At 52.0% G+C, this 26,194-nt stretch overlaps 1 protein-coding gene across 4 annotated transcripts; it reads right to left on the reverse strand.

The window, feature by feature from the left end:
* Positions 1-1,713: 1,713 nt before the first annotated feature.
* Slc2a5 (solute carrier family 2 member 5) lies at positions 1,714-25,618 on the reverse strand. Of its 4 annotated transcripts, none has more exons than XM_087214605.1 (13): positions 25,560-25,618; positions 22,507-22,587; positions 11,193-11,291; positions 10,861-11,021; positions 8,378-8,502; positions 6,382-6,534; positions 4,413-4,538; positions 4,148-4,335; positions 3,940-4,050; positions 3,427-3,528; positions 2,815-2,890; positions 2,476-2,603; positions 1,714-2,398 (listed from the first exon to the last, which is right to left on the reverse strand). In XM_087214605.1, exons 2-13 carry the CDS (start codon positions 22,540-22,542, stop codon positions 2,195-2,197), a joined length of 1,509 nt encoding a protein of 502 aa, XP_087070731.1. In that variant the 5' UTR covers positions 22,543-22,587; positions 25,560-25,618; the 3' UTR covers positions 1,714-2,194. The 4 variants fall into 4 exon arrangements, with proteins under 4 accessions (XP_087070731.1, XP_087070732.1, XP_087070734.1 ...); XM_087214606.1 differs by lacking the exon at positions 25,560-25,618 and having other exon boundaries at positions 1,714-1,767; positions 2,168-2,398; positions 22,507-22,686; XM_087214608.1 differs by lacking the exon at positions 10,861-11,021 and having other exon boundaries at positions 25,560-25,578.
* Between the last annotated feature and the right edge of the window lie 576 nt (positions 25,619-26,194).

Raw genomic sequence — 26,194 nt, forward strand, 5'->3', positions numbered from 1 at the left:
GGACGGGATGTTCCACAGTGGTAGAGCACTGAAAAAAGCAAAAAAGCAAGAAAGACAGGAAAACGCTGACTACAAACCTTCAGCACGCGGGTGTTCATCCGCCACAGCTCCATGCACCAGTGTGATGCCCGTGATGAACCACACCCAGGCAGGGCCAGGGAAGGAAGAGGGCCCAGGGCCTACACTTCTGCTCTTCCTTGGACACACGAGCAGAAATAGCGCATGGTTTCTCTTATATGAGAAACCCAAAGTATAAATAATTTAAAGAGGAACAACAACAAAAAGATGGGCAATAGGAATAGGTAGACAGACCTCTGTAGAGATGCAAGGGGGAGAGGGCAGCGGAAGGGAAATAAAGAGAGTTGAGATATATTGTGTACATGGACCCGCTCCCCGAAAGGAGTGTAATCAGCATGCACTAAACACCTGTATCGATTCAACACAAAGGTCAAATAGCCGGCGGTGGCACACGCCTGCAATCTCAGCACTCTTGAGGCTGAGGCAAAAGGATCATTGCAGAGCTTGAGGCCAGCCTGGGCTACATAGCAAGGCCCTGTCTCAGAAAATCAAAAATAAATAAGAGGACAGCGGTTCCCGCCCTCACCCCTGAGGACTGTTTTTCTCTGCAGCACCTCGCGCCCCTGGACCAGATGTCTTCTTTGCTGCGGCCCTGGGCCTGGGACAAAGAGGTGCTCATAAAGGGGTGTGGTTCCCCTCAGATCCACACCCTGGCTGTCTGGGGCTCCAGTGCCGCACCCCCAAACCTGCCGAGGGGTTCCCCAATCCGAGTAGCTCTCAGAGCCTCCCTCGCATTCAGCTCCAACCACGGCTGGCTTTGTCAAGACCCCAGCAGTTTTTTGTTGGGGGGGGCAGGGATCTCACCATATAATTTAGGCCGGCCTTGCAGCTGTGATGCCCCTGCCTCAGCTTCCCTAGTGCAGGGATTATAGGTGTGCACTGCCATGGCCGAAGCCTCAATGTTTCTTCCAACTCATCTCCCTCTCCAAGTCTCTCCCCTCTGGCCTGGCTGCCAGGCCTGAGGATTATCTTTATGACCAAGTTCAGGCGTAGTGGGACTCGCGGGACCCACAGAATCTGCTACAGCCCCCCAACTTCCTAGCTCCATTTTCTCACCACCTTATGTGGGGTCCCCTGGAACAGGAACATCCATTCTTCAGCTTCTGGCTGTTGCTCCACCCTGGCATGTGTGGGTAGTGGTCTCTCAATGTATTTTATTTGTGTGTTTGTGTTCAAGATTTGTTTTGAGACAGGGTCTCACTATGTAGTTCAGACTGGCCTCGAAGTCACTATGGAGCCCAGGTTGGCCTGGAACTTGTGGTGCTCCTGCCTCAGCCTCCCCAGTGCTGGGGTCACAGGTGTGGCCCACCCCACCCACTGTGCAAGTCCTCTTTAGGCATGCTCACTGCAACACTCACTCACAGGCCCCTTCCCTCTGGTCTCTAGCCTGTTCTGCCACATTGAACTAGGTAGGAGGCCTCTCCTCTTCCCTCCATCCAGCCTCACCGCTGGGCTGCTTGACATTGACCACACACCCGAGGTAACGACTCCCAGCTTTGCAGCCCACTGTGTGCCCACTCTGGCTTCCTCTGGGGCAAATTCCCAGTGTCTCCTCCACCCCGAGCACCTGGCCTTGTGCGGGAGCGGGACCACCCTCCCTCCTCGACCGCTCACACAGCAAGCGTGCATCTTGGCCCAAGTGGTCAGCTCCGTTTTATTGACTGCACCGGCAGGTCCATTTCCACGCGCCTGTAGGAATAGTGATTCCAACTCAGTCACTGTTCCCCAGGGACTGGTCCGCAGCTTTCTCTGTCATGTTCCTGACACCCCACTTTCCCGGAATGGGGTCAGATCAAAGCATGCATTCAGAGAAGGGCCGGTGTCACGGCTGAAACTGAATTCCTCCCCCAGCCCTGCGCTAGCTGCTTGGGTCAGAAAAGCCGCTGGTCTCCCGCAGGTGTGGCCAGCGGCTCTCCCCACACTCGGGGCTGGCAGCTGGCCATGCTGCAGGGGACGGTGGGCACTGAGGACAGCACAGCAGCCTGCCACACAGGCCCCATGGGGCAGGGCTGGCGGCCACATCCCAGCCCTGGATGTTGCAGACAACTGGACGTCAGGAAGCGAATCCCAGGAAAAAATGTGGACCGACCAGAAGCCAGGCTCGTCCCCGGCTCTGTCACTGCCGAGAGGCGGCCGGAGGGAAGTCGGCCAGCTCCTCCTTCTCGGCGTGGACCTGGGACACCTTGTTCATCTTGGCGAAGGTCTGGTTGATCTCGATGAAGGTCTTTTTCTTGGTCTCGGGGATGATCAGGGAGATGTAGATGGTGGTGAGCAGGCAGATCACCGCGAAGATGATGAAGCTGTAGGGGCCCAGGCCCTCCTGGGGGTGGGGAAGGAGGTGAGCGAGGCCCTGTGGCCCGGGGGCTGCGGGGAGAAGCTGGGACCCGGGGCCCTCACCTGGATGAACGGGAAGACGAGGCCCACGGTGAAGTTGGACAGCCAGTGCACGCTGCCCCCGACCATGAAGGCGGCCGGCCTCGAGGACTGCAGGAAGATCTCAGTGATGAGCAGCGCTGGGATGGGGCCTGGGGGAGCAGGGGGGGAGAGGCCGGTGAGCTCCGGACCCGGTGGCAGGGGATGGGGACGCGGGGGCTGGTGAAAGGCATTGGCAGTTCTCGGGGGCGCCCATGCCCTGGTGCAGGAGGGAGGAGGGAGAAGCCACTGCGAGGAGGTGCGTCCCCTCCCCAGAGCCCATGCGGGCCACCGGAGCCCTGAAGCCAGCTCCTGGTCACGCACTGGGCCCAACGGCATGTCCTATGACGTAGATGATGACGCAGGCGATGCTGACGTAGGGCATCCAGGACAGCTGGTCCTGTGGGGTGGCGGGGAGAGGCAAGCTGTGAGCGCCTGGCAAAGAAAGACCTGGTGGGGCCGGGGATTTAGCTCAGTGGTTCTAGCGCCTGCCTCGAAAGCGCAAGGTCCCAAGTTCGATCCCCGGTACCAAAAAAAAAACAAAAAGAAAGACACGGTGGGGAGCAAGGCAGTCTGTGACCCCAGCACTCCAGAGGCTGAGGCAGGAGGATCACCATGAGTTTGAGGCCAGCCGGAACTATATATATAGCAAGACTCTACCTCAAAAAACAAGACAGCAGGGGTGGGGACCTCAGGAGCCTTGGTCCCTGGGCGCCAGCTGCTGTGTGGGAGCAGGGCTGGCACCTGGTCCCTAATCAGTGGTGTCAGCTGAGAGGGGGCCGGGGGCTGGAGGGGACACGCAGGGTCCCGAGACATTTGCTGGGCTGTATTTGCTAAACCAGGTTCATTTCTGTGCCCTGTCCTTTTCTTTCCATCCAGTGCAGGTGGCCCAGGTCCCCTTCCAGGCGGGGCCCACCCGGCTCCTTCACTCCTCACCTGCAGCGCCAGGGCCACTGTGAGCACCACGCAGGCCAAGAGGCAGGTGGAGAAGCCAAGGAGGAGCAGCAGGCGCCGGCCCCAGAGCTCCACCACGAACACCTGGGTGGGGGAGGACAGAGGGCAGGAGTTAGTGCCCTGCCTGGGCAGTGTGAGGCAGCCCTCCCTGCCCTCCGAGGGTCCAGGGGCCGTGCGTCTCCCCACATACCTGCATGCACGTGCACACTCATTGCACGCCCACACACAAACCACAGCATTTCGGAGCTGCAGCTGCCAGTGCTTAAATGAGATTGGGCCCTAATCCCGCAGCCCTGAACTTTGGGATTCCCACGGATACACGGGCGTCGGGATGCTTTGGGGAGATTATGCCCACATGGAGGGGTGGCTCCCTGCACCCCGGGGACCAGGCCCAGGGCCCCTTCATTCCCCGCCTTCGTAGCCCGGTGCAGCTGGCAGCCCTGGCTTGAGGTGGGAGTGGAGCCAGCTGGAAGGCGGGCCTCGGGCGGCACTCACGGTGCAGACGGTCATGAGCACGTTGACGGCGCCTGTGCCGGCTGTCACGTACTGCACGTCATTGGCCCCGACGCCAGCGCTCAGGTAGATCTGGTCTGCGTAGTAGTAGATCTGGAAAGCAAAGCCCGGGCTGGCAGGGGCTCGGCCGCAGGGCGTGGTGGCCTGCAGTGGCCCACACTGGCCCTCGCTGGCCCGAGGGCAGCCCTACCGCGTTCACGCCCGACAGCTGCTGCCCGGCCATGAGCACCACGACGGAGATGAGCTGCCAGCGCAGGCTGCGCAGGCGGAACAGCATCCACACGGACACAGAGCCGGCCGCCTTCTCGGCCTGGTCCTCCTGCCAGATCTCCTCCATGTCCTCGGCCACATCGGCGCGGCCACGCAGCCTCCGCAGGGCTGGGGGCGCAGGCAAAGGCATCAGCCGGGCCCAGAGTGAGGACCGAGGACGGCCACCGCCCCTCAGCCCGCCGTACCCTTCCTGGTGGCATCTTCATCCCGCTTCTCAATCAGCAGGTACCTCGGGCTCTCAGGGAAGAAGGGCAGCAGGACCAGCTGCAGCGCCGCGGGGACCCCGGTCAGCCCCAGGAGGATGGGCCAGCCTGCAAGTAGGCGAAGCAGTCAGAGGACCTGGGCTCCGTGGGGCAGACTGCGCTCAGCAGGCATTTAGCTGAGGGGGGACAGACGGGGACGCCTAGGATGGACAAAGGGACAAGCCCAGGAGGGCATGGACACAGGGACGCCTCCACCTGTCGCCCAGGGTCCTCAGAGGACAGCTGGCAGGAGCCAGCGGCCAGGCACACCCCACCTGGTCTGGCTGTCCTACCCCAGCACACACGCAGAGAAACCTGTGCCCGGGCTGCCTGGACAGCTGAGACGGAAACAATGGGAAGATCCCCAGCATCCCACGTGGAGTGAACACGCAAGCCGGGGCGCGCTGAGAAGGTGGAATTGCACTCTGCCCCGGCAGCAAGGCTGCATCTCCCGAACGTGCCGTGTCAGGCTCAGGGAGAGGTTAAAGGAACCCCATCGTCACCATGGTGGGGAGACCGAGGCATAAGCTAGGAAGCCATGGCCGTGGATGTCCCACGGAGGTGGTGATTTCTCTTTTTATGCATTGCTCCTTTACTTTTGCTTTTCCATCCTCCCGTATGTGCTTATCGGGAAATACGCGCGCCATGTTTCACCATACAAATGGTCACATGCGAGAAGGAGCAATCGGCCCCTTCTCCGAGTGGCTGTGTCCACAGCTCCCCTGCTTTTTGTCTTGGAGCAGGTGCCCCTCTCGGGCACTGGCCTCACAGCCCATCATGAATCCACTCTCCCAGCGTCCTTACCTCAAGGTACCAAGACCAGTGCCACTTTACCCAGGACAATGTCCCTCGCCTGAGCCCACTTGGTTATTTGGGAGCAAAGCCGAGATTTGGGTCCAGGAAGATTGAACCTGGCTGCTCTGGACCGAAGGCTTTGCATCCAATTTAAGGTGGCCTCCGCCTGACCCCCGAGGACACCTCTGCTCTGATAGCAGATCCCACCTACTGACATGCAGGAGAAATAACCTGGGAATGCCCGCATTCAGAACTGTTAGGGTTTAAATCTACAGGTCCCCTAGAGCCTCGTGCACGGGGGGGTCTGGGGCTGTGACCCAATGATGAGGCCTCTGGCTGGCCTGTGGTTAGGAGGCACGGTTTATCCCCTTCCCGGCTTTCTTTCCTGCCCACCATGCCCTGGTCAGCTCTCCTCCGCCAGGCCCTTCTGCTGGGCCGATCTGTCCATCTCCTCTGCCCAGGCCTTGCTCTGAGCCCCCAGTCCCCAGGCGGCACCATCCTCCGTGTCACTGAAGTCCTGCTGGCTGGGAGCTCAAGACAGGAACCCAGACCACAGGCGTGGGGGCCCCACGCCCAAGGCAGGTGGTGTCCTGGGGGTACGGTCCTTGGCCAACTGCTGGGTTTAGACCCCAAGGAGACCTTGGACAAGTTGCCCACTTTCAGGCTCTGCACTGGCAAAACCGGCAAACAGCAGCCCGTGCTTTCCTGAGCCATGTGTCCGGAAGAGGGCGGCACCTGGCCGGTCGTGAGCTCTCAGCGGCTCTGACCGCTGTGATGACCACGGCTTGAGACAAGACAGAGAGGAGAGTTATGCAGTACAACGCCCGGCGGAGGTTCCCGTGCCCCTCCTGTGGGCCAGGCCTGGGCTCCGCTGGGCCGGACTCAGCCGCCCCTGTCTGGCCTGTGAGTGGGACCAGCATAGAGCCCCAGGTGGCAGCATGGCAGGGGAGCCCTGAGCCCAAGCCGGGGACACAGGTGGCTGCCACCACTGTGCCCCAGGTCCCTGCAGAGCCGACACTGAGCACCCCAAGGGAAGTCGGGCCTCCCGCCCACGCAAGCCCATCAGTCTGTCACACACCGGGTTCAGGGCCTGGGGTGCCGGGCATCCCCGACTCACCATTCTCACTTGCCAGGGCGTTCCGAAAACCGAACAGCTGGGCCACCAGGATGCCGACGGTGATGAAGAGCTGGGGCACCACCCCCAGGGCCCCCCGCAGGTTTTTGGGGGCCAGCTCCCCTAAGTACATGGGGACCACATTGGAAGACACACCTAGGAAGGGGACACAATCAGCGAAGGTCAGTGTGGTGGAGACTTCAAAGAATCACTTTGCAATCACCTTATTCGAGTCAGAACTTCCTCAAAAGGTTAGTGGAGGCCAAGCATGGTGGTGCTTGCCTGTAATCCCAGCACTCAGGAGGCTGAGGCAGGAAGACTGCTGAGTTTGAGGTCAGTCTGAACTACATAGTGAGACCCTGTCTCAAAAAACAAAAAAAATAAAAAGTCAATGGAGAAAATACTTTTTTTGAAACAGCCTCACTACGTAGTTCAGTTTGGCCTTTTGGCCTTGAACTCCCTATGTAGCCCAGGCTGGCCTCAAACTCTTGGCGATCCTCCTGCCTCAGCCTCCCCAGTGCTAGGATTATAGGCATGTGCCAATGCCGGCTGCGAATACCTCTTTTAATTCTTAGTCCCTTACACTTGCAGGAAAGAGAAATCAGACAGGGGAAGCTTCCTCCTGACTGGGAGCTCTTGGTTCTCCATGGGGTCACTGGGGAGCACAGTCCCTGCCAAACCTCAGGGCCTGAGAGAGACCACATGTGGCTGGAACTCTCCGGCAGCCTGCACTAAAAGCCCAGGGCCCAGCCGCTGGCTTCACCTGATAAACAGGGCCAGAGGCCATGTGCACATCTGGGCTCACACCCTGTCGTTCTCAGTCCACATTAGCGACCTGGGCAGATGCTCTGCAACACCTGCATTTCCTGCGGCAGCGGGACTACTGCTGAGTCCCCACCTCTTCAGTTGCTCAGTGTCCCCGGGACGCTGGGATCAGCCTCCTCAGGACAGGTGGGATCCGACTGACAGGCTCAGGAGAGCACTCGGGAGAGGGGCGGGGTCCTCAGGAGGCCCGGGGCGTCATTTTCCCAGAGTCTGGGTCAAGCTGAGGCTCAGAGAGACCTGGGGGTGGGGGCCAACGGGGGCTGTGACACCCAGGGGGCCCCAAGGGGACAGTTTGCATTGAGGGGAGGTTGGAGCACTGCTAGCAGGTGAGAATCTGCTGACATTTGGTGACACTGAGACAGGATGGATGGGAGGCTTTGCAATTCTTCCTGAGGACAGCTCTGGTTAATACTTTAGAAAAACCCTGGCCGTGGATGCTAACTCTGTGGGCAGCAGCCTCTAGCATGTCCAAAGTGCCACCCAGCAAAGGCTGGAACCCAAGGCCGGGTGTGGGCCAGTCTTCACCATTTAGCGAGGGACCCAGGTGGTTGCTTCTTTTTCTTCTCTTTTGTTCGTTCTTTCATTCTTTTTTCTTTCGTGGGCAGAGGATTGAACCCAGGGCCTTAGTGTTGAGCTATCGCCCCAGCCTTTTAAAAAATGTTTTATTTTGAGTCAGGGTCTTACTGAGTCACCAGGCTGGGCTTGAAGTTGTGAGCCTCTCTCTGGCCTCGGCCTCCCAGAGGGCTGGGATTACAGATGTGCACCACCACACCTGGCTGGTGGCCGCCTCTTAATGGCAGGTACTCCTGACCGACCAAGGACCTGTGCAAAGGTGCCGGAGCCCAGAGCCCTACCCTGTCTGCGCTGATGGGGACATCCCGGGCCCCCAGCCCGGTGCCGGGGCACAAGTGTCACTGCCAAGCGGCTTTTGAGGTTTAGATCCCTCTGAGCAGGAAAAGCCCTGCATTTCCGGCCAAGAAGCCGACAAGACACCAAAGCGGTGAACTGGGAGCATCTTGGAGGCCCGGTGGTTGCTCCCTTCCCGCCTGCCCTGACAGTGTGGTTGTTTATTTCACTGCCAAGTGAGCCGTCTGGCTTTACACAGACCTGGCTCCCTCCCTCCTCCTTGAGGGCCCTGAACAACCCAAGGCCAAGGCTGTGTGGCGTCACCCACCTGCACAGATGCCCACCAGGAGCCGGGAGACTATGATGAGCTCGAAGGACTTGGCTACCTTGCTGCACCCCATCAAGATTGCGGGCACGATGGAAAATATGTTGTTGAACAGCAGGGCCCCTTTCCTGCAGCGGAAAAGAGCAGTTGGTTCGGCTCAAAGATTCATTCATTCATTCATTCATTCATGGCAATGAGAGAGGGAAAGGCCCCTTATGAACACCGCAGAGGGGTATTAAAATCAAGCTGATTTGTGACCTCAGTGTAACCTTGAAATCCAAATGGGGTGAGGGCCTTAGAGAAAATACAGGCCAACCTCACTGTGTCATCACAGATGCAAAAACCCTAAGTGAAATCACAGCAGGTTGAATTCAACCTCAGATATAAAATCTTTAATGTATTTATCATATTAAAGTTTATTGTAGGGGCTGGGGATTTAGCTCAGTGGCACTGCACCTGCCTCATAAGTGCAAGGTCCTGAGTTCGCTCCCCAGTACCCCCCCTAAAATAAATAAACAGAGTTTATCGTGAGGGAGCCAAGCATGGTAACAGATGCCTGCAAACCCAGCTACTCAGGAGGCTGAGTCAGGAGGCTGCAAATTTGAGGACAGCTGGAAACAAAACCAGGAAAACATAAGGATTGTGCTGGCAGGGTGTGTAATACAGCACTGTCTCAACCAAAGCAGTGAAATAAATCAACATTTCGTACCACCACAATAAAAAAATACAGCCTTAACAAACTGTAGAGAAGCTTCTTTTTTGGTACCGGAGATCGAACTCGGGTCCTTCTGCTTGCGAGGCAGGCAGTGGAACCACTGAGCTAAATCCCCAGCCCCCTAGAGCAGCTTCTTTAAACTGATAAACAGCATCGATTAAAAACCTATAAAAAGCTCCCAAACAGCACCGGGTATGGCGGTGCTCACCTGCGACCCGGCATGTGGGAGCTGGGCATAACTTCAGACACAGAATTTGACACAAATTATTGGCATCATAAAATAAGGGATGGAAATGGCACCACAGCCAGGCGTGACGGTGCAAGCCTGTGACCTCAGCTACCAGGGAGGCTGAGGCAGGAGGAGGAAAGGTTAGAGGCCAGCCCGGGCAACTTAGCAGAACCCTGTCCCCAAAATATAAAACAGGGCTCGTCTTTAAGAAAACTGCAAACAGGGCGGGGGATGTGGCTCAGTGGTTCCGCCGCCTGCCTCGAAAGCGCAAGGTCCCAAGTTCGATCTCTGGTACCAAAAAACCAAAAAAAAACAAAAAAAGAAAACTGCAAACAACTGAACCAAACAACCTAATCTCTCAGGAAAAGCTCGGGGCCTCAGATCCCATCCAGAGCTGTGTAGTTTCATTCTTAGCCCTTTCTCCAGAAACGCACAGCCTAGGTTGGTTTGCTCTTTAGTAGGTTGAGGGATGGCGCCCAAGGGCCTTTACACTAAGCTACAACCTCAGTCCTTTTTTACGTTTTATTTCAAGACAGGGTCTTGCTATGCAGTCCAGGGCAGCATCGAGCTTGAAATCTTCCTGCCTCAGCCTCCCAGAGTGCTGGGATGACAGGTGGGCACCACCACGCCTGGTAAAGTCTCTTAACATTTCCAGAAATAGCAGCAAGGACACTGTCCAGAGCCTGGCTTCACAGGTCACAGTGAGGGGGACGACTCAGAACCACAGAATCTCGCACTGGGTCTTGCAGGGGTTCAGCTGGGGCTAAACTGTGGATTTCCTGGTCCTGGGGTGACTCAGGGCAGGGACGATCTTTGTGTCAGGTCGAGACAAGCATTTGGGGTGCTTGGCCACAACCTGGACTCTGACTGGTACCCTGGCCGTGCCTTCTGTAGCCAAGCAGGTCCAGATTTGCATTTGAGGAGGAAAATGCCTCCTGGCCCAGTGAGTCCCAGGTCTCTATTGGCACCTGCTGCTCCCCCACTTCCCGTGTCTCCAGGAGACGGGGTCCCAAGTTCTCCAAATGGCTTCTCAATGTCTGATCTTTTTTCTTTTTTGGTACCGGGGATCGAACCTGGGACCTTGTTCTTTCGAGGCAGGAGGTGGAACCACTGAGCTAAATCCCTGGCCCTGTCTGATCTTCTTATAAAGATCACAACAGAAAGTAAAAAATACCAGGATGGCTTTTGCCCTCAGATCATGATGAGGATTTCAGGGTTAGGCCAAAGCTTATAAACTGACATGGAAGCTGGTGCAGTGCCCCACATCTGTAATTCCAGGGCTCAGGAGGCTGAGCCAGGAGGATTGCAAGCTGGGGGCCAGCCGGAGCAGTAGTGTATCGAGACTCTGTCTCAAAAAAAAAAAAAAAAAAAAAGTAAAAAGGACTGGGGATGGAGCTCATGGCTGGAGCGCTTGCCTAGCATGTGTGGGGTCCCTAGGTTCAATGTCCAGGACTGCAAAACAGACAGACGAAAACCTCAACAAACACAAAAGAACCTTGAGGATGGGTTCTATGAATTCCGGGGTAAAAGCCCCTCCCTTACCTGCCGAATTTATTCACCAAGGGGCCGACCAGGAGGGAGCCGATGAAGCCCCCAAACGGGAACATGGACACGGTCACAGACCACAGGAGGGTCAGGGAGAAGGACGCCATGGGCTCCCCGGTGCGGGTGTAGTGAGTCTCATTGTAAAACTGCTTCATGAACTGGGGATGGAGAACACGCGGGCCAGCATCAGCCCACCGGGTTTTGCAGAAGTGACGGCGACAGTCGGTAGGAAGCCGACGTGGGGGTGTTGGTGGCTCCCGGGGGCACAGGCAGCAGCATCAGGAAGAGGGAAGCCCGTGCCTGTGCCCCCTCCCCGAGGCCAGACCTACCTCCGAAGGTGAGTTGACCGCGGACACGTTGTACCCATACTGGAAGGACGATCCGAAGGCGGCGATCAGGGTGGCCAGGGAGAGCACCAGTGTCAGCCTCTACGAGGGAGAGGGCCGTAGGTGGGGGGCAGCCAGGGCGCGCGGCCCGGGGCTCACTCTCATCCGGAGCGGAGACCCTGGACCTGGACTCCGAGGGGCTTCCGCCTCCCAGCCACGCCCTACCCCGGAAGGGCTTCTCCCGCCAGAGGTCTCCAAGCCTCCTGCATGGCCCGGGGCGGGGTGTGGGTCGCCCCAGTGAGAACCACTAGGCCCGACGGAAACCTAATCCAACACCCAGCGGGCGCAATTTAGAGACATGGGAGAACTTTCACGCTGGGGAGCCCGGCTTGGCCACATAGCAAGTTCAAGTCCGGCCTGGACAATGCCCTGAGATCCTGTCTCAAACAACAAAGCAGAAAAAAAAAAAAAAAAGAAAGGAAAAAGAGGGAGAAAACCTTAATTACTAGCACTATTGATTGATTCCCCTGAGCCCCTGGACTTTGGGTCCAACAGGCTGAAGCTACAGGAAGAAAAATTTGCAGGGCGGGGGATTTCGCTCAGTGGTTTTGCCGCCTGCTGCGCAAGCGCAAGGACCCGAGTTCGATCCCCAGTACCAAAAAAAAAAGTTGCAGTGGTCTCCAGGGAGCTTTAAACACTACACTGTGACCAAGGCCCAGACCCAGGAAGCCACTCCACGCCTACCTGAGAGGGAACGCACTTGTAAGGAGTGAGAACCAGGAGGAAAACACATAGGACAAGCTTTGCTCTTGGGCACAGGGGTCGCGTTTTGAACCTGCCCAAGGTCACTTCCGGCTTCTCTCTGGGCCTCAGTTTCCCCCTCTCCACAGGCTGGGCCGTCTGAGGCCTCCGTCGGGCGCCCCTTTCGCGAGGGACCCACGTGCTGCCTTCTGCCACCCCGGTACCCCTGCATCTACTGTGAGCCGAGGCCTCCCTGTCCTCTGCCGGGCGGTGTCCTCCTGCCCAATCAAGGGGCCCCGGGAGAGGTGGGCCCCCCAAGGGCAAAGCCGCCCCACACCACACCACACCCCCACAAACACACAAGCAGGCTGACAGCTGTGTAAGGGACGTGTCAATCTCTTGACTGTAGCGGTCACTGCAATCTGCATGTTTCTCAGAACATCAAGCTGTACACCGCGTGGCCATACACACTCTGTTGTTTGCTTTTGTTTCATTTTATTTTATTTGTGACAGGGTCTCACTATGCAGTGCAGGCTTGCCTTGAACTCACTGAGACCCTTCTGCCTCAGCCTCCTGAGTGCTGGGGTCCCAGGAGTCCAACATCATGCCTAGCAATTGAGACAAGATATTGCTATGTAGCCCAGGCTGGCCTTGAGCTTGTGGTGATCCTCCTGCCTCAGCCTCCCAACTGCTGAGCTCACAGCATGTGCACAGACACAATTTTTATATGTCAATGATCTCTCAATACATTGTTTTAAAAAAAGAAGGGACTCCTCTCTCTCGAGGGCTCATACTCTATTCCTGTAAGTGTGTACTTTTAAATTTCTACTAATAAATCCTTTTATGTCTCTTACGACGAATTCTGAAAATTCTTTTTCTGTGAAGGGAGTTGGTGAACATGCAACCTATTCAAGGTAGGAATGGTTCTAGGAACCTCCTCAGACACTGTCGGGTGACATTTTCTCTTGGCAAGCCAGCCAAGAGGCAAAAGAAGCCCCGGGACCACAGCTTGGACTGTCAAAACATGGTGTTCACCTGAGAAATTTCATGAACACCAAACCAGCACTACAAGCAATTCTAAACAATATCCTAGAAAAAAACAATAAAGGCCACAACTCCATGAGGCCCAACAGAGGGAAGCCACCAGGCAAGGTAAGACACTAAAGGGAAAGGAGGAAAAAATAGGAAATAAAAGTAAACATCATGACAAGGATAAATCAATATATGTCAATTGTAACTCTCAATGTTAATGGCCTCAATTCACCAATCAAAAGAAATAGACTGGAAGAATGGATTAAAAAGGAAAATGCAACAATATGCTGTATACAAGAAACACACCTAACTCAAAAAGAAACTCATAGACTGAAAGTAAAAGGATGGAAAACAGTTCTCCACGCCACAGGAACCCAGAAGAAAGCAGGGGTAGCAATCTTATTTGCAGGCAAAGTAGATTTCAAACCACAACTAATTAAGAGAGACAAAGATGGTCACTACATCCTTGTGAAGGGAACAATCCAAGAGGAAGAGATGACAATCCTAAATATCATATGCACCAAACACGAATGCCCCCAACTATACAAAACAAATATTAATAGACATGAAAAATCAAATAAACACTAACACAATTGTAGTGGGGGACCTCAATACCCCAGTATCACAAATAGATCATCTAGACAAAAAGTTAACAAGGAAATTCTAGAACTAAACCAAGCTATTGAACAAATGGACTTAATAGATGTTTACAGAGTGTTCCACCCCACAAAATCAGAATGCACATTCTTTTAGGCTGCACACAGGTCATTCTCCAGAATAGACCACATGCTAGCTCATAGGACACGTCTAAGTAAATGTAAAAGAACTGAAGTTACCCCATGTATATTATCAGACCATAGTGCAATAAAATTGGAGATCAATAACATAAGAAACTGCAAACCGGGCCGGGGATTTAGCTCAGTGGTTTCACTGCCTGGTGCGCAAGAGCAAGGACCTGAGTTTGATCCCCAGTACCAAAAAAAAAAAAAAAAAGTTTCATTGGGCTGGGGATTTAGCTCAGTGGTTTCGCCGACCACTGCACAAGCGCAAGGACCCAAGTTCAATCCCCAGTACCAAAAAAAAAAACAAAAACCAAAAAAAACCCCCCAAAAATCCCGCAAACCCCCAACAGACACATGGAAACTGAATAACACCCTCTTGAACAACCAATGGATCACAGAAGTAATTAAAGAAGAAATTAAACAGTTTCTACAAGTAAATGAAAATGCCACTACAACATACAGGAATCTATGGGACACAATGAAAGCAGTTCTACGTGGGAAATTCATAGCAGTGAATGCCCATATTAGGAAAACAGAAAACTCAGATAAATAACCTAATGCAGAACCTCAAGCTCCTAGAAAAAGAAGAGCATAACGAATCCAAAGCTTGTATAAGAGAGGAAGTTATAAAGATTAGGGCAGAAGTCAATGCAATGGAGACTAAGAGAACAATACAAAAAAATCAATGAATCAAAGAGTTGGTTTTTTGAAAGAATGAATAAAATCGGTAAACTTTTAGCCAACCTTGTCAAAAAAAGGAAAGAAAAGGCACAAATACATGCAATTAAGAATGAAAATGGTGAAGTCACAACAGATCCAACAGAAATCCAGAGGATCAATACCTACTTCAAGAACCTCTACTCCAATAAAATGGAAAACACAGAAGAAATGGGCAGATTCCTAGATACATACAAATTGCCAAAGTTAAATGAAGAAGATATAGAAATTCTAAACACCTCAATTACAATGAGTGAAATTGAAAATGTAATAAAATATTTACCAACAAAGAAAAGCCCAGGTCCGGATGGCTTCACTGCTGAATTTTACAAGACATTTAAAGAAGAACTAACACCATTACTCTTTAAACTCATCAAGGAAATTGAAAGGGAAGCAATACTTCCAAATTCATTCCTGGAAGTAAGTGTTACTTTGATTCCAAAACCAGGGAAAGACCTAACCCAAAAAGAGAACTACAGGCCAATCTCCCAAATGAACATAGATGCAAAAATCCTCAACAAGATACTGGCAAACAGAATACAGAGGGTCATCAAGAAGATCATACACCCTGACCAAGTCGGATTTATCCCAGGGATGCAAGGATGGTCCAACATTCATAAATCAATAAATGTAATACACCATATTAACAGAGTCAAGGACAAAAACCATATGATTATTTCAATAGATGCAGAAAAAGCATCTGACAAAATCCAGCACCCATTCATGATAAAAACCCCACAGAAAATTGGAATAGAAGGTCTTTATCTTAACCTGATTAAAAAAAAACAACCAACAGCCAACATCATACTAAATGGTCAAAAACTGAAAACTTTCACGCTAAAATCAGGAACAAGACAAGGATGTCCACTATCACCACTCCTGTTCAATATAGTTCTGGAAACATTAGCCACAGCAATTAGAAAAGAGAAAGAAATAAGAGGAATAAAGATAGGAAAAGAAGAAGTTAAACTGTCATTATTTGCTGACCATATGATACTTAACATAGAAGACCCAAAAAACTCCACCAGAAGACTTCTAGACTTAATTGACAGATTCAGTAGAGTAGCTGGATACAAGGTCAACACTCAAAAAACAATAGCTTTCTTGTACACAAATAACAGACTCACTGAGAGAGAGTTTAGGGAAACAGTTCCTTTTACAATAGCATCCAAAAAAATGAAATATCTAGGAATCAATCTAACAAAGGAAGCAGAAGACCTCTACACTGAAAACTACAGCTCTCTGAAAAAAGAGATTGAAGAGGATATAAGAAAATGGAAAGACATCCCTTGCTCCTGGGTAGGAAGAACCAATATAGTGAAAATGGCCATACTTCCAAAACTACTATATAGATTCAATGCAATACCAATTGAAATTTCAACAATATGCTTCACAGAACTAGAGAAAACAAGCCAAAAATTCATTTGGAACCATAAGAGACCTAGAATAGCTAAAGCAATTCTAAGCAACAGAGACATGGCTGAGGGTATCACAATCCCCAACTTGAAACTATAATACAAAGCTACTGTGATGAAAACAGCATGGTGCTGGCAAAGGAACAGACCTGAGGATCAGTGAAACACATTAGAAGATGCAGAAACAACTCCAGACATGCTCAGCCACCTCATCTTTGACAAAGGGTCCAACCACCCTCATTGGAGAAAAGATGGCATATTTAATAAATAGTGTTGGAAAAACTGGATTTCAACCTGCCAAAGATTAAAACTAGACCCATATCTATCACCATGCACTAAACTAAGATCAAAGTGGATTAAAGATCTAAATATTAAGACAGAAACACTAAACTTGCTGGAAGATAAGTTAGGTAGAACTCTTGAAGACATTGGGATAGGAAAAGACTTCATGAACAAAACCTCAGCAGCACAAGAACTAGCAGAAAGAATCAACTGAGAACTCATCTTATTAAAAAGCTTCTGCACTGCAAAAGAAACCACCAACAGAGCTAACAGACAACCTACAATATGGGAAAAAGTTTTTAGCAGCTGTACCTCAGACAAAGGACTACTATCTAGAATATATAAAGAATTGAAAAAAAACAGACCCCCCAAATTCAAAGACCCAATTAAAAAATGGGCATCTGAAATGAACAGACATTTCTCAGACAAAGAAGTAAAAGCAGCAATAAACATATGAAAAAATGTTCAATATCGCTGGTCATTCGAGAGATGCAGATGAAAACAACACTGAGATTCCACCTCAGCCCAGAAAGAACGGCTGCTATCAAGAAATCACCCAATAACAAATGCTGGCAGGGGTGTGGGGAGAAAGGAACCCTTCTCCATTGTTGGTGGGAGTGCAGACTGGTGCAACCACTGTGGAAGTTAGTGTGGTGATACCTCAAAGAACTAGGACTAGAGGTCCCATTTGATCCAGCTAGTCCCCTGCTGGGTATCTTCCCAAAAGAATTAAAAGAATTATACCACAGCGATATATGTGCACTCATGTTTATAGCGGCACAGTTTGAAATAGCTAAAGCTTGGAAACAGCCCAAGTGCCCATCAACTGGAAACTGGATAAAGAAAATGTGGTTTTTTTTACAAAATGGAGTACTACTCAGACATAAAGAACGAAAAACTAGAGTCATTTATAGCTAAATGGATGCATACTGAGGCCATACTCTTAAGTGAAATAAATAGGACACAAGTGTAAATACCAAATAGTTTCTCTGGTGTGAGAAACTGATAGTGTAAACAAGAGTTAAAATGATTAAAATGAATAATGGATAATTTGAAATAGGAAAAAAGGTCCAAAGATGAAGGAGTGAAGGGAGGGGAAGGGGAAAGGAAAAACCATGAGAAAAGAAAAAAAAAAAAAGGAAACAAAATCTATGTAAATAGGGAAGGGCGCAGAGGTAATGGGGAAAAAATAAGAATCGAGATACATCATGTACAGGTACAAGTACCCAATGATAAATGTAAACGAATTGTGTACCTAAAATGTACCAATAAAATTTTTAAAACCCCCCAAAAACATGGTGTTCATCATGTGTTGTGCGCACGTACCTACTCCCCATGATGGGGGTAACCATCATGTACTGCAATATGTACTAATAAAAATTTAAAATGAAATAAAAAATAAGGCCGGGGGTTTAGCCCAGTGGTGCCACTGCCTGCCTTGCAAGCACAGGGTCCTGAGTTTGATCTCCGATACAAAAAAAAAAAATACAGAAAATGTCCATCTTCCTTTGTCTCCTTTTTAGGTCAATCAGGGTGAGACCTTTAACCCCTGGCAGGATGAATGACCCTCCTCAGCCTGAAGCAGTTCTAAGAGGGACACCCCGCCCTTCTGCACCCTTTAAGAATGAGGGACTGGTGGGTGTGGTGGCACCCCCTGAAATCCCTGTACTTCTGAAGGCTGAGGCAGGACGATTACTGAGTTCCTTTGAGGCCAGACTTGGCTACAGAGTGAGTTCAAGGCCAGCCTGAACTACATAGTGAGACCCTGTAAAGACAGGTAGAAAAGAGACAAAGGAAATCATAACCAAAAAGTTATGCTTTTAAGAAGACTGCAACTCCTGGACACAAAGTCTTCCACAGTCATCCGTTGTCAGTATTCCCTAGGTGTGTCTATGCTTCTTTTCTTCTAGACCTGTTGTACCTCAAATCCTGTAAAGATACTTTAAGGCTCTAAAGAGCAGAAGCCTGATTTTTAAGATAAAGGAATAGACTGAGAGAATTCAAAGAATATTTTTAGATAAAACATCTTAGATCACCCATAAAAACATATGGTGTGTCCCAGGGATTCCACCTGTGAAGTGGGCCACTGTCTTCATGGGAATGGCCCATCCTTTTTCTTGTAACCAAGGCCAAGTCAGAACTCCCTACAGAGCCACAAATACTATAGATTTCCGCCACCAAAATCGTACACATTCCCCACTCCAAACTGGAGAGAGGGAGAGAGAGAGAGAGAGAGAGAGAGAGAGAGAGAGAGAGAGAGAGAGAGAGAGGCACAGTGACACTTGCCTGTAATCCCAGCAGTTTGGGAATCTGAGGCAGTATAATGGAAAGTTTGAGGCCAGTCTGGGCATCCACTGGCTCATCTCAAAAGTTTAAAAAATGCAGAGCTGGGAGTGTTGGTGCACACCTGTGATCCCAGCACTTGGGAGGCTGAGACAGGAGGATTGCTGTGAGTTGGAGGCCAGCCTGAGCTACATAGTGAGGTCAGGGCCACCCTGAACTACAAAGGGAGACCCTGCCTCAACCCTGCCACCCCCCCCAAAATATTTTTTTTAAATGCAAAGGGCTAGGATATAGTTCAGTGATAGCGCTAAGTTTGCCTAGTATGTGGGACGCTCTGGGTTCAAACCCAATACCACAAAAAGTGTGGGAAGGAAGGGAAAAAGAAAAGGAAAGAACAAGAAGAAAACAAGTAAAACTTGGCCCTTCTCATTAGACTGAGACAGTCTTCTTTCACCAAATGAAGCAACAAATGGCTGATTCATTAACAGCTCTGAACAAATTAACAGGGGCTCCCCCAGCAGGAAGTCCAGAGAGGGCACCCCACAGAGAAGCCCGAGGGCCCCACTACACCCTCAGGACTGCTGGGGTGCAGAAGTAGGGGGCAGGGGGCAGGGCATGAGGAAGGTCAGCTCCAGGGGGGACAAGTGGGTGCCTGTCCCCTCCCTGCCCCATGTCTGCTAGGTCACCCCAGATGCTGGATGCAGAACAGACGTGGGCAGCTGTCCGGAGCCATTCTACATAATTTTGGGGACAAAATCATTTCACAATTAAATTATGACTAGGAGCCGGGGATTTAGCTCAGTGGTGCCGCCGCCTGCCTCAAAAGTGCAAGGTCCAGAGTTCGATCCCTAGTACCAAAAAAAAAAAAAAAATCAAATTATGACTAGGCCTAGTCTTCCTGCCTACAGGCCAGCTACCACAGGCGAAAACATAACTGCATTTTTGCCTCCGGTCACAGCTGAGACCTCAATGGTCCCGTGATGCTGTGATGCTCAAGAGCAGGATTACAGCAGCTGAAGACATCCTGGTTCCTTGAGAACCCAGTAGCAGGAGAAAGGTTTCACCTGGGGAACAAATTTCTTATCAGCTTAACTCATCCCACCTACTGTTGTAAGAAGTCTTTGCTTGGGCCGGGGATTTAGCTCAGTGGTTTCGATGCTTGCTGCGCAAGCACACGGACCCAAGTTCAATCCCCGGTACCAAAAAAAGCCCCAAGAAGTCTTTGCTCAACTTACCTTAGTCAACATAAACTCGTCATCTGCATAAGATCCTTGTCAATCTAGGATTGCCACCACCCTCGAGAATCTGATACTTCCTCATCATCCTAGGATTACTGCCTCCCTCTGAATCATCCCTTACTCCCTATGAACCCAATAAATAGCGGCAAGCTCGGGGTGCTTTCATCTTTGCTGCCCAGAGCAACACTGACCAGGCCCAGAACCAGCTTCTCTAAATCTCCTTTTCTGTCTTAATTTTTTTTTTTTGGTACCGGGGATGGAACTCTGGTCCTTGCGCTTACGCAGCAGGCATTGAAACCACTGAGCTAAATCCCCGGCTCTGTCTTAATTCTTTAATTCACCTTGTGCTGTTGTGGCTCACAGAGGACCAGGACCCACTGCTGGGGTTCTAGTAACGTCCCCTTTCCCTGTTCACTACAGGCAGGCCAGCTGGGCGTGGTGGTGCACACTCATCATCACAGCACTCAGAAGGCTGAGGCAGGAGGGTCCCTGTGAGTTTAAGGCCAGCCTGAGCTACACAGGGACAAGAAGTGCAGGCTTTGAGGACTCTACAGAGTAAGCAAAGAGCTTGGCACCCCCATGAGGGGCGCGTAAATCGGAGCTACAGCAAGGGGCTGCTTCTCACCCGCCTGAATGGCAATTCCAGAGCATGGTGACTGAGAGCCTGGAGAGGATGGGGCAGGGCGGGGCCAGGCTGGAAGTCTGGCAGCCACTCCCAAAGTGAGGCAGCAAGTGACAAGCGATTCCGCTCCTAGGTGAGAGCCCTGGGGAGCAATGTGTGTCCATGCAAAACCCAAACACAGGTCTTTATAGCAGCAGCACTAAGACTCTCAGGTGGGAGCCACCAGCAGCTGATGTGTGGACAAATATGACAGGGCACGTGCCCACGACGGCCATAAAAAGATATGAAGTACTACCGGGTGTGGTGGCACACATCTGTAAGCTCAGCACTCTGGGAGGCTGAGGCAGGAATCAGAAAGTCTTAGAGATGATGAAAATCTCCTGAATTCACTATGGCGACAGTTGTCTACCTCTGAATATGCACTGAAATGTAGGTGTTCAATTGTCTCCAGCTTTACTGAGGAAAGAACAGCTAACACACACTGTAGACACAGACAGTCTATGACTTACAATCTGTCACCTTATCAGAAGGAAGCTACACAGTTCGGAGGGAATTTGGGATTTTGTTTTTTGAGCACTCAGGAGGCTGAGGCAGAAGGATCATCGTGAGTTCAAGGCCAGCCTGAACTACATATCCAGACCTGGTCTCAAGAAAATAAAAAAGCCCAAGGCGGCATCAGTAACCACAGCCCCGGGTCATCCCAAGGCTAGGTCTTATCCATCAGTCGGAACAGCCTCAGGGAAACTTTGCAGCCTGGCCTGGCCCCCCCTCACCCTCTTTCCAGGCCACCAATCTGCTTCCGTGAGTTCAGCTATTTTTAGATCCACAAACAAGTGAGATTATGCAACTCGAGTTCTTGGTGCCTGGCTGCTTTCACACAGCATATGCCCTCCTGGCTGCACCAACATAGGATTTTCTTCTCTCTTAAGGTGACAAGGTCTACACTTTACTTTTTTTCTTTTTTCTTGGTACCAGAGATTGAACTTGGGACCTTGCGCTTTCCTGGCAGGTGGTAGAACCACTGAGCTAAATCCCCATCCCAGGCACGGGGCTTTTCTTTTTGAGACAGGGTCCAGCTATGTAGCCCAGGCTGGCTGTGAACTCAGGGATCCTCCTGCCTCAGCCTCCCGAGTGCTGGGCTGATAGGCATGCGGCACCACACCAGGCACCAACCCCTTTTCAGTTGTGAAATCCAAACAAGATAATCCCAGGGACGGCTCTCCTGAACCTGAATGCAGTGACTGAAACGCTGGGTGTTTTGTCCCTCTTGTGATCAGCATCAGTGTGTTTCGTGGGAGAAGGCATAGGTGGATGCACCCTGTGCATCCTGTGACCCAGGGCAGCCCTGCCATGGGGAATCATCCCGCCACGTCTCGGTGCTCGGGCCCTGTGGCTGCAGAGCTTAGGGGCCAGTTCAGTGTGTCTGGGGCTCTGCACCCCCACCCATTATCATCTGTTCCAGTTGTCCCAGGGCCCAGGAGGTAGACGGCGATCGATTATTCTCATCCTACAGGCGAGAAAGCTAACATGCGGAAAAGCTAAATGCTTTGCTCAAGTCCCTCAGAGCCCAGGTGTGGGAGAGCAAATAGCTGCCCGTGGCAGTAGGCTCCTAGCTCCCCAAGGCAAGCAACTCTCCCTGCGTCTGAGTACAGAATGTCTCACACAAATGCGTGCTCCAAGCAGGGCGTGGTGGCGCACGCCTGTCATCCCAGCACTGGGGAGGCTGAGGCAGGAGGATCACTGTGAGTTCGAGGCCAGCCTGGGCTACATAGTGAGGTCAAGGCCAGCCTTAGCTGCACGGCAAGACCCTGTCTCAAAAAACAAAGGAACAACAACAACAAAAACGTGTACTCCAAGCAGATGCTGTTGTGGTGAATAAAACGCAAATTCTTCGAAAGTGTTAATAAGTTCAATTTTCCTTTTTTGGGGGGGACCGTTTCTCACTATGTCACCCAGGCTGGCCTTGAACTTGTGATCCTCCTGCCTCAGCCCCCTTCAATGCTGGGATGACAGCGTGCACTACCACGCCTTTCAACAGCTGTTCCAGTGGAACGATTCTCAAAGGCATTTGTTAGAAACTTCACCTCCACAGCCCAGCCCAGCCCAGTCCCCCCCGGGTCCTTCCCGGCCCTGAGCTGGCTCTGCTGCTCCCAGGAGGCCCTGCAGTGAGGCTGCCTCGGCTCCTTCCCCAGGCGGGGGGCTCACCCCTTTCTTCTTCTGTGGGTCGGGCGGCTGCTCCATCGTTGCTCTGGAAGAGTCGGACCAGCCTTCTCCAAGGGGGGCGCACTGGATGCCAAGAAGACGAGACGCACTTTGGCCTCAGGCATGCAGCCAATTGTATTTTTATAGCCAGTCCCAGTTTGAGTAACCCCTTCGGCACCCTCGCCTAGTGCTTTCAGTTCTGCCTTTAAACGACGAGCCCAGGCTCCGCTCCAGCCCACCCCGGGGCGGGGGGGGGAGGCAGGGGAGGTCTTCAGTGTGTTCCTTCCTGCTGGTGCCCCAGGCAGGCCCTGGGCCGTGGCTGCAGGGGTTCCAGGGGCAGGAACACACTCACTGCAGCAGCCGCTGTCTCGACCCCCAGGACCCCAGGGACTGGAGACCTGCAGACTGGGTCCCAGCCAGGAGGGTGCCCCCAACTCTCTAGTGGGGAGTCAGTTTTTGCCCAAGTGTAAACCTCCTTTAAAAAAAATTTTTTTTGGTACCAGGGATTGAACTCAGGTCCTTGCATTTGTAAGGCAGGCGGCAAAACCACTGAGCTAAATCCCTGGCCCCTAAACCCCCTTTTTTGGTACCAGGGATTGAACTCAGGGCCTGGAGCATGCTAAGCACCTGCTCTAACACGGAGCTATACCCTAGACTCAGGGAACAGATTTTGGGGTTTCTTATTTTTCCTTCTTTTTCTTTTGCAGTGCTGGGCATTGAACCCAGACCTCTGCACTGAGCTACATCTCCAGCCCTTGTAATTTATCTTGAGATAGGTTGCTAAGTTGCCCTGGCTGCCTCAAACTCAGAACCCTCCTGCTTCAGCCGCCTGGAGTGCAGGGATTACAGGTGGATGCCACCGCACCAGGCTGGCAGTCATCTTAATACTAATTTTCTTATTAAATGGCAACATGCCCAAACGGAAGTACTATGCAGGTTACAGGTCATTTTCCTTTATAAGGAGCCCGGGTGGCCTGGAGATAGGATTCTCTGTGCCCTCTTTGCTATCGAGAAGCAGTAAATCCCCGCACCCCTTTACGACCAGGGCAGGGAGAGTCAGCACCACTGGGCTCTGGGTCCGTCCACCCACAGCCAGGACACTGCCAGCCCCCGTGCAGGATGCGTGCTCAGCTGCCCCAGGCCACCATGGGCCAAGTGGCCGAATCCAGAGCAAAGTCCCCCTGCCCTGGTTTCTGACTTAAAGATGCCACCGCCCGCTTTATTTGCAGTGGCGCAAATCCAGCTCCTGAGTCCTTTCTTCTTCTCGTTCACCTCGAACAGCAGCTTCTGGGTGCCCACCCTGTGCAGGGCACCAGCTGCCAGCTCGGGATGGGGACCAGGGACCCCCGTGCAGGCGCTGTGAGGAGGACGCGGTGCAGGTGACTGTCCCTGCCTAGATGTCTCTGTCCACCAGTGTCTCTCACTGCCTGTCTTCTGTTCCAGCCCAAATATTGCAGATAGGTAAGTTAATTAGCTATCTTGGAGGCAGCTAAACAGAGCTGGCCCTAGAGGCGCCAACATGGAGGACAGTGGAGCCAACATGGAGGACAATCAAGACACAGTCACTGAAAGCCAGCATTGCAAAAGGAGAGGAAACTACCACACCCATGTAGGATAATTAAATAATTATCAGTGATCATATTCTAAATAGGTATCAATCACCTGGGTGGGGGACCAAGATCTTCCAAGAAAGATCCCAACCCACCCCGACCAACCAAAAATCCTTGCTCATTCCTGTAGGAGTGTTACGTGACTTGCTTCCCCATTGGATCCTCATTTTATCAATATTACCTAAGTGACTATGCTTGTAATCTTACTAGTTGACTATAGTTTTGTCCCACCGTGAACCCGCTGTTGGGAGCAATGCTACATAATTCTAGAGAAAAATCATTTGAGTAGGCCTAGTTCTCCTGCCTACAGGCCAGCTATGGCATTCCAGACATAACTGCATTTAGGCCTGGGTCACAACTGAGACCTCAGTGATCCCCAGATGCTGCAGTCTCCAGGACAGGACCACACCTTCGGGAGACACCCTGGGAGGAACCAAATCTCCATCTGCATAGTTCCTCATTGTTCTTAGATTTCCACTGCCCCCCAGTCTTTTTACACCTTGTTTATCCCAATGTGAAGTACTGAACTCTGCATTTCACTTGTTACCTCTGTTTCCCCACGTCCTGAATAAAAGGCGCTGCAAGCTGGGGGGCTTTTGTCTTTGCTGCCCAGAGCAGCGCTGATCAGACCCAAAGCTCAGCTTCTTCTCAGTCTCATTTTTCTCCCTTTCCTGTAATTCGCTGTGTGCTGCCGTGGCTCGTGTGCTGCCGTGGCTTGCAGGAGACTAGGACTTACTGCAGAGGTTCTGGTAACGTCCCCTTCCCCTGTTCCCTGCAACCTGCCTCACCTGACCTTGTCCCCATAAAACACCTTTGAGAAGCAGGGTGAATGGGCAGACCACTTTCCAGTCTCCCTTCTGTCTCTCTTAGAAGCTCTTTCTCTCAGTGAATGTTTCCTACTCTTAACTTCCGTTGTTCCCAGAATTCATTCTTCGGTTTTAGAGAACACAAACTCATGTTTTGGATACCTAGCAGGTCTGGAGTTACATCTCTTCCCCCTATATCACTAACACCAGGGTCTCCGGCTAAGGTGTGGGAAGGCCAGAGACTTCCAATGGTTTCACAGCATTTGGAAAATTCTCCAAAAGGAAACCACCTTAATGGGGGGAGGTCACCTACAAGGGGTGAAGGGAAGGGACGGGTTGTGCAAAGAAAGAAAACGGTCAGAGGTGGACCTGGGGGTGCGCATCTGTAATCCCAGCACTCTGGGAGGCTGAGGTAGGAGGATTGAAAGTTTGAGCCCAGCCTGGGCAACACAGGAACTTCGTGAGACCCTGTCTCGAAATTAGAAACAAAACAAAACTCCGAGACCCACTTCTTAGCTGACATCGCACACTTCCCGCTCCCTGATTCAAGCTGAGCCGCCCGGCCCTGCCTCTGTTTCCTCAGCTATGACGGGGAGGGCTAGGGACCCGCCCCAGGGGCAGAGGGATTGTCCTTCAATACCTAGTTCCTGCGGGTCGGGGAGCCTGGGCACTAAGCGGGCACTAACTAACGCCACCAACGACGGGAGCGCGCGGGGGCAGGGACCACGACATGGGCGGGGCACTTGCGGCCCTGTTACCTCTGCGCAGCGCGGTCCCTGGCCTCTCGGAGGCGGAGGCCCCCAGGTCACCACCAGGCTCCACGAGGGGCAGCGAGGACCTTGTGCTCCTTCAGGTTTCTGGGGCGGGTCCGGGACAGGGTTCCCCTGAGCCCCTGACCCTCTGGGCTCTGCCCTGACTTCTGGACTAGACAGAGGACCTGACCCCTGAGCCTCTTGTCATTTGGAGTTTGAAAGGATTGTAATGCTGGGCGTGGTGGCGCACATATTTAATCCCAGCACTTGGGAGGCTGAGGCGGGAGGATTGCAGCCAGATTGTCTCCAAAAAAAAAAGACAAAAGATAAAGGGACAATAATTGTCATCCTTGAGGACATAGCATAGCCCCCCCCCCCCAGGCGGAAACGTTGCCTTGGGCCAGAAAAGTCATTACAAATTTGGTGCCAGTGGAAAAAGGCCATCTAGTGGTAGCCCTGGATTTATTTATTTATTTTGTTTTTGAGGGAGAGTCTCCCTTTGTAGTTCAGGCTGGCCGAGACC

The sequence above is a fragment of the Heterocephalus glaber genome, unplaced genomic scaffold (assembly GCF_053883595.1).
Source record: "Heterocephalus glaber isolate CG9 unplaced genomic scaffold, H.glaber_assembly_v1.0 deba00001447, whole genome shotgun sequence".
Lineage (NCBI taxonomy): Eukaryota > Metazoa > Chordata > Mammalia > Rodentia > Bathyergidae > Heterocephalus > Heterocephalus glaber.

Bases quoted from the DNA above. Each gene is read 5' to 3' on its own strand.
- Slc2a5 (XM_087214605.1), bottom strand. From the start codon at position 22,542: ATGGAGCAGCCGCCCGACCCACAGAAGAAGAAAGGG. The intron at 11,022-11,192 runs GTAGGTCTGGCC...CTCCATCCCCAG, and splicing joins CGGTCAACTCACCTTCGGAG to TTCATGAAGCAGTTTTACAA. The intron at 8,503-10,860 runs GTAAGGGAGGGG...TTTCCGCTGCAG, and splicing joins TTGGTGAATAAATTCGGCAG to GAAAGGGGCCCTGCTGTTCA.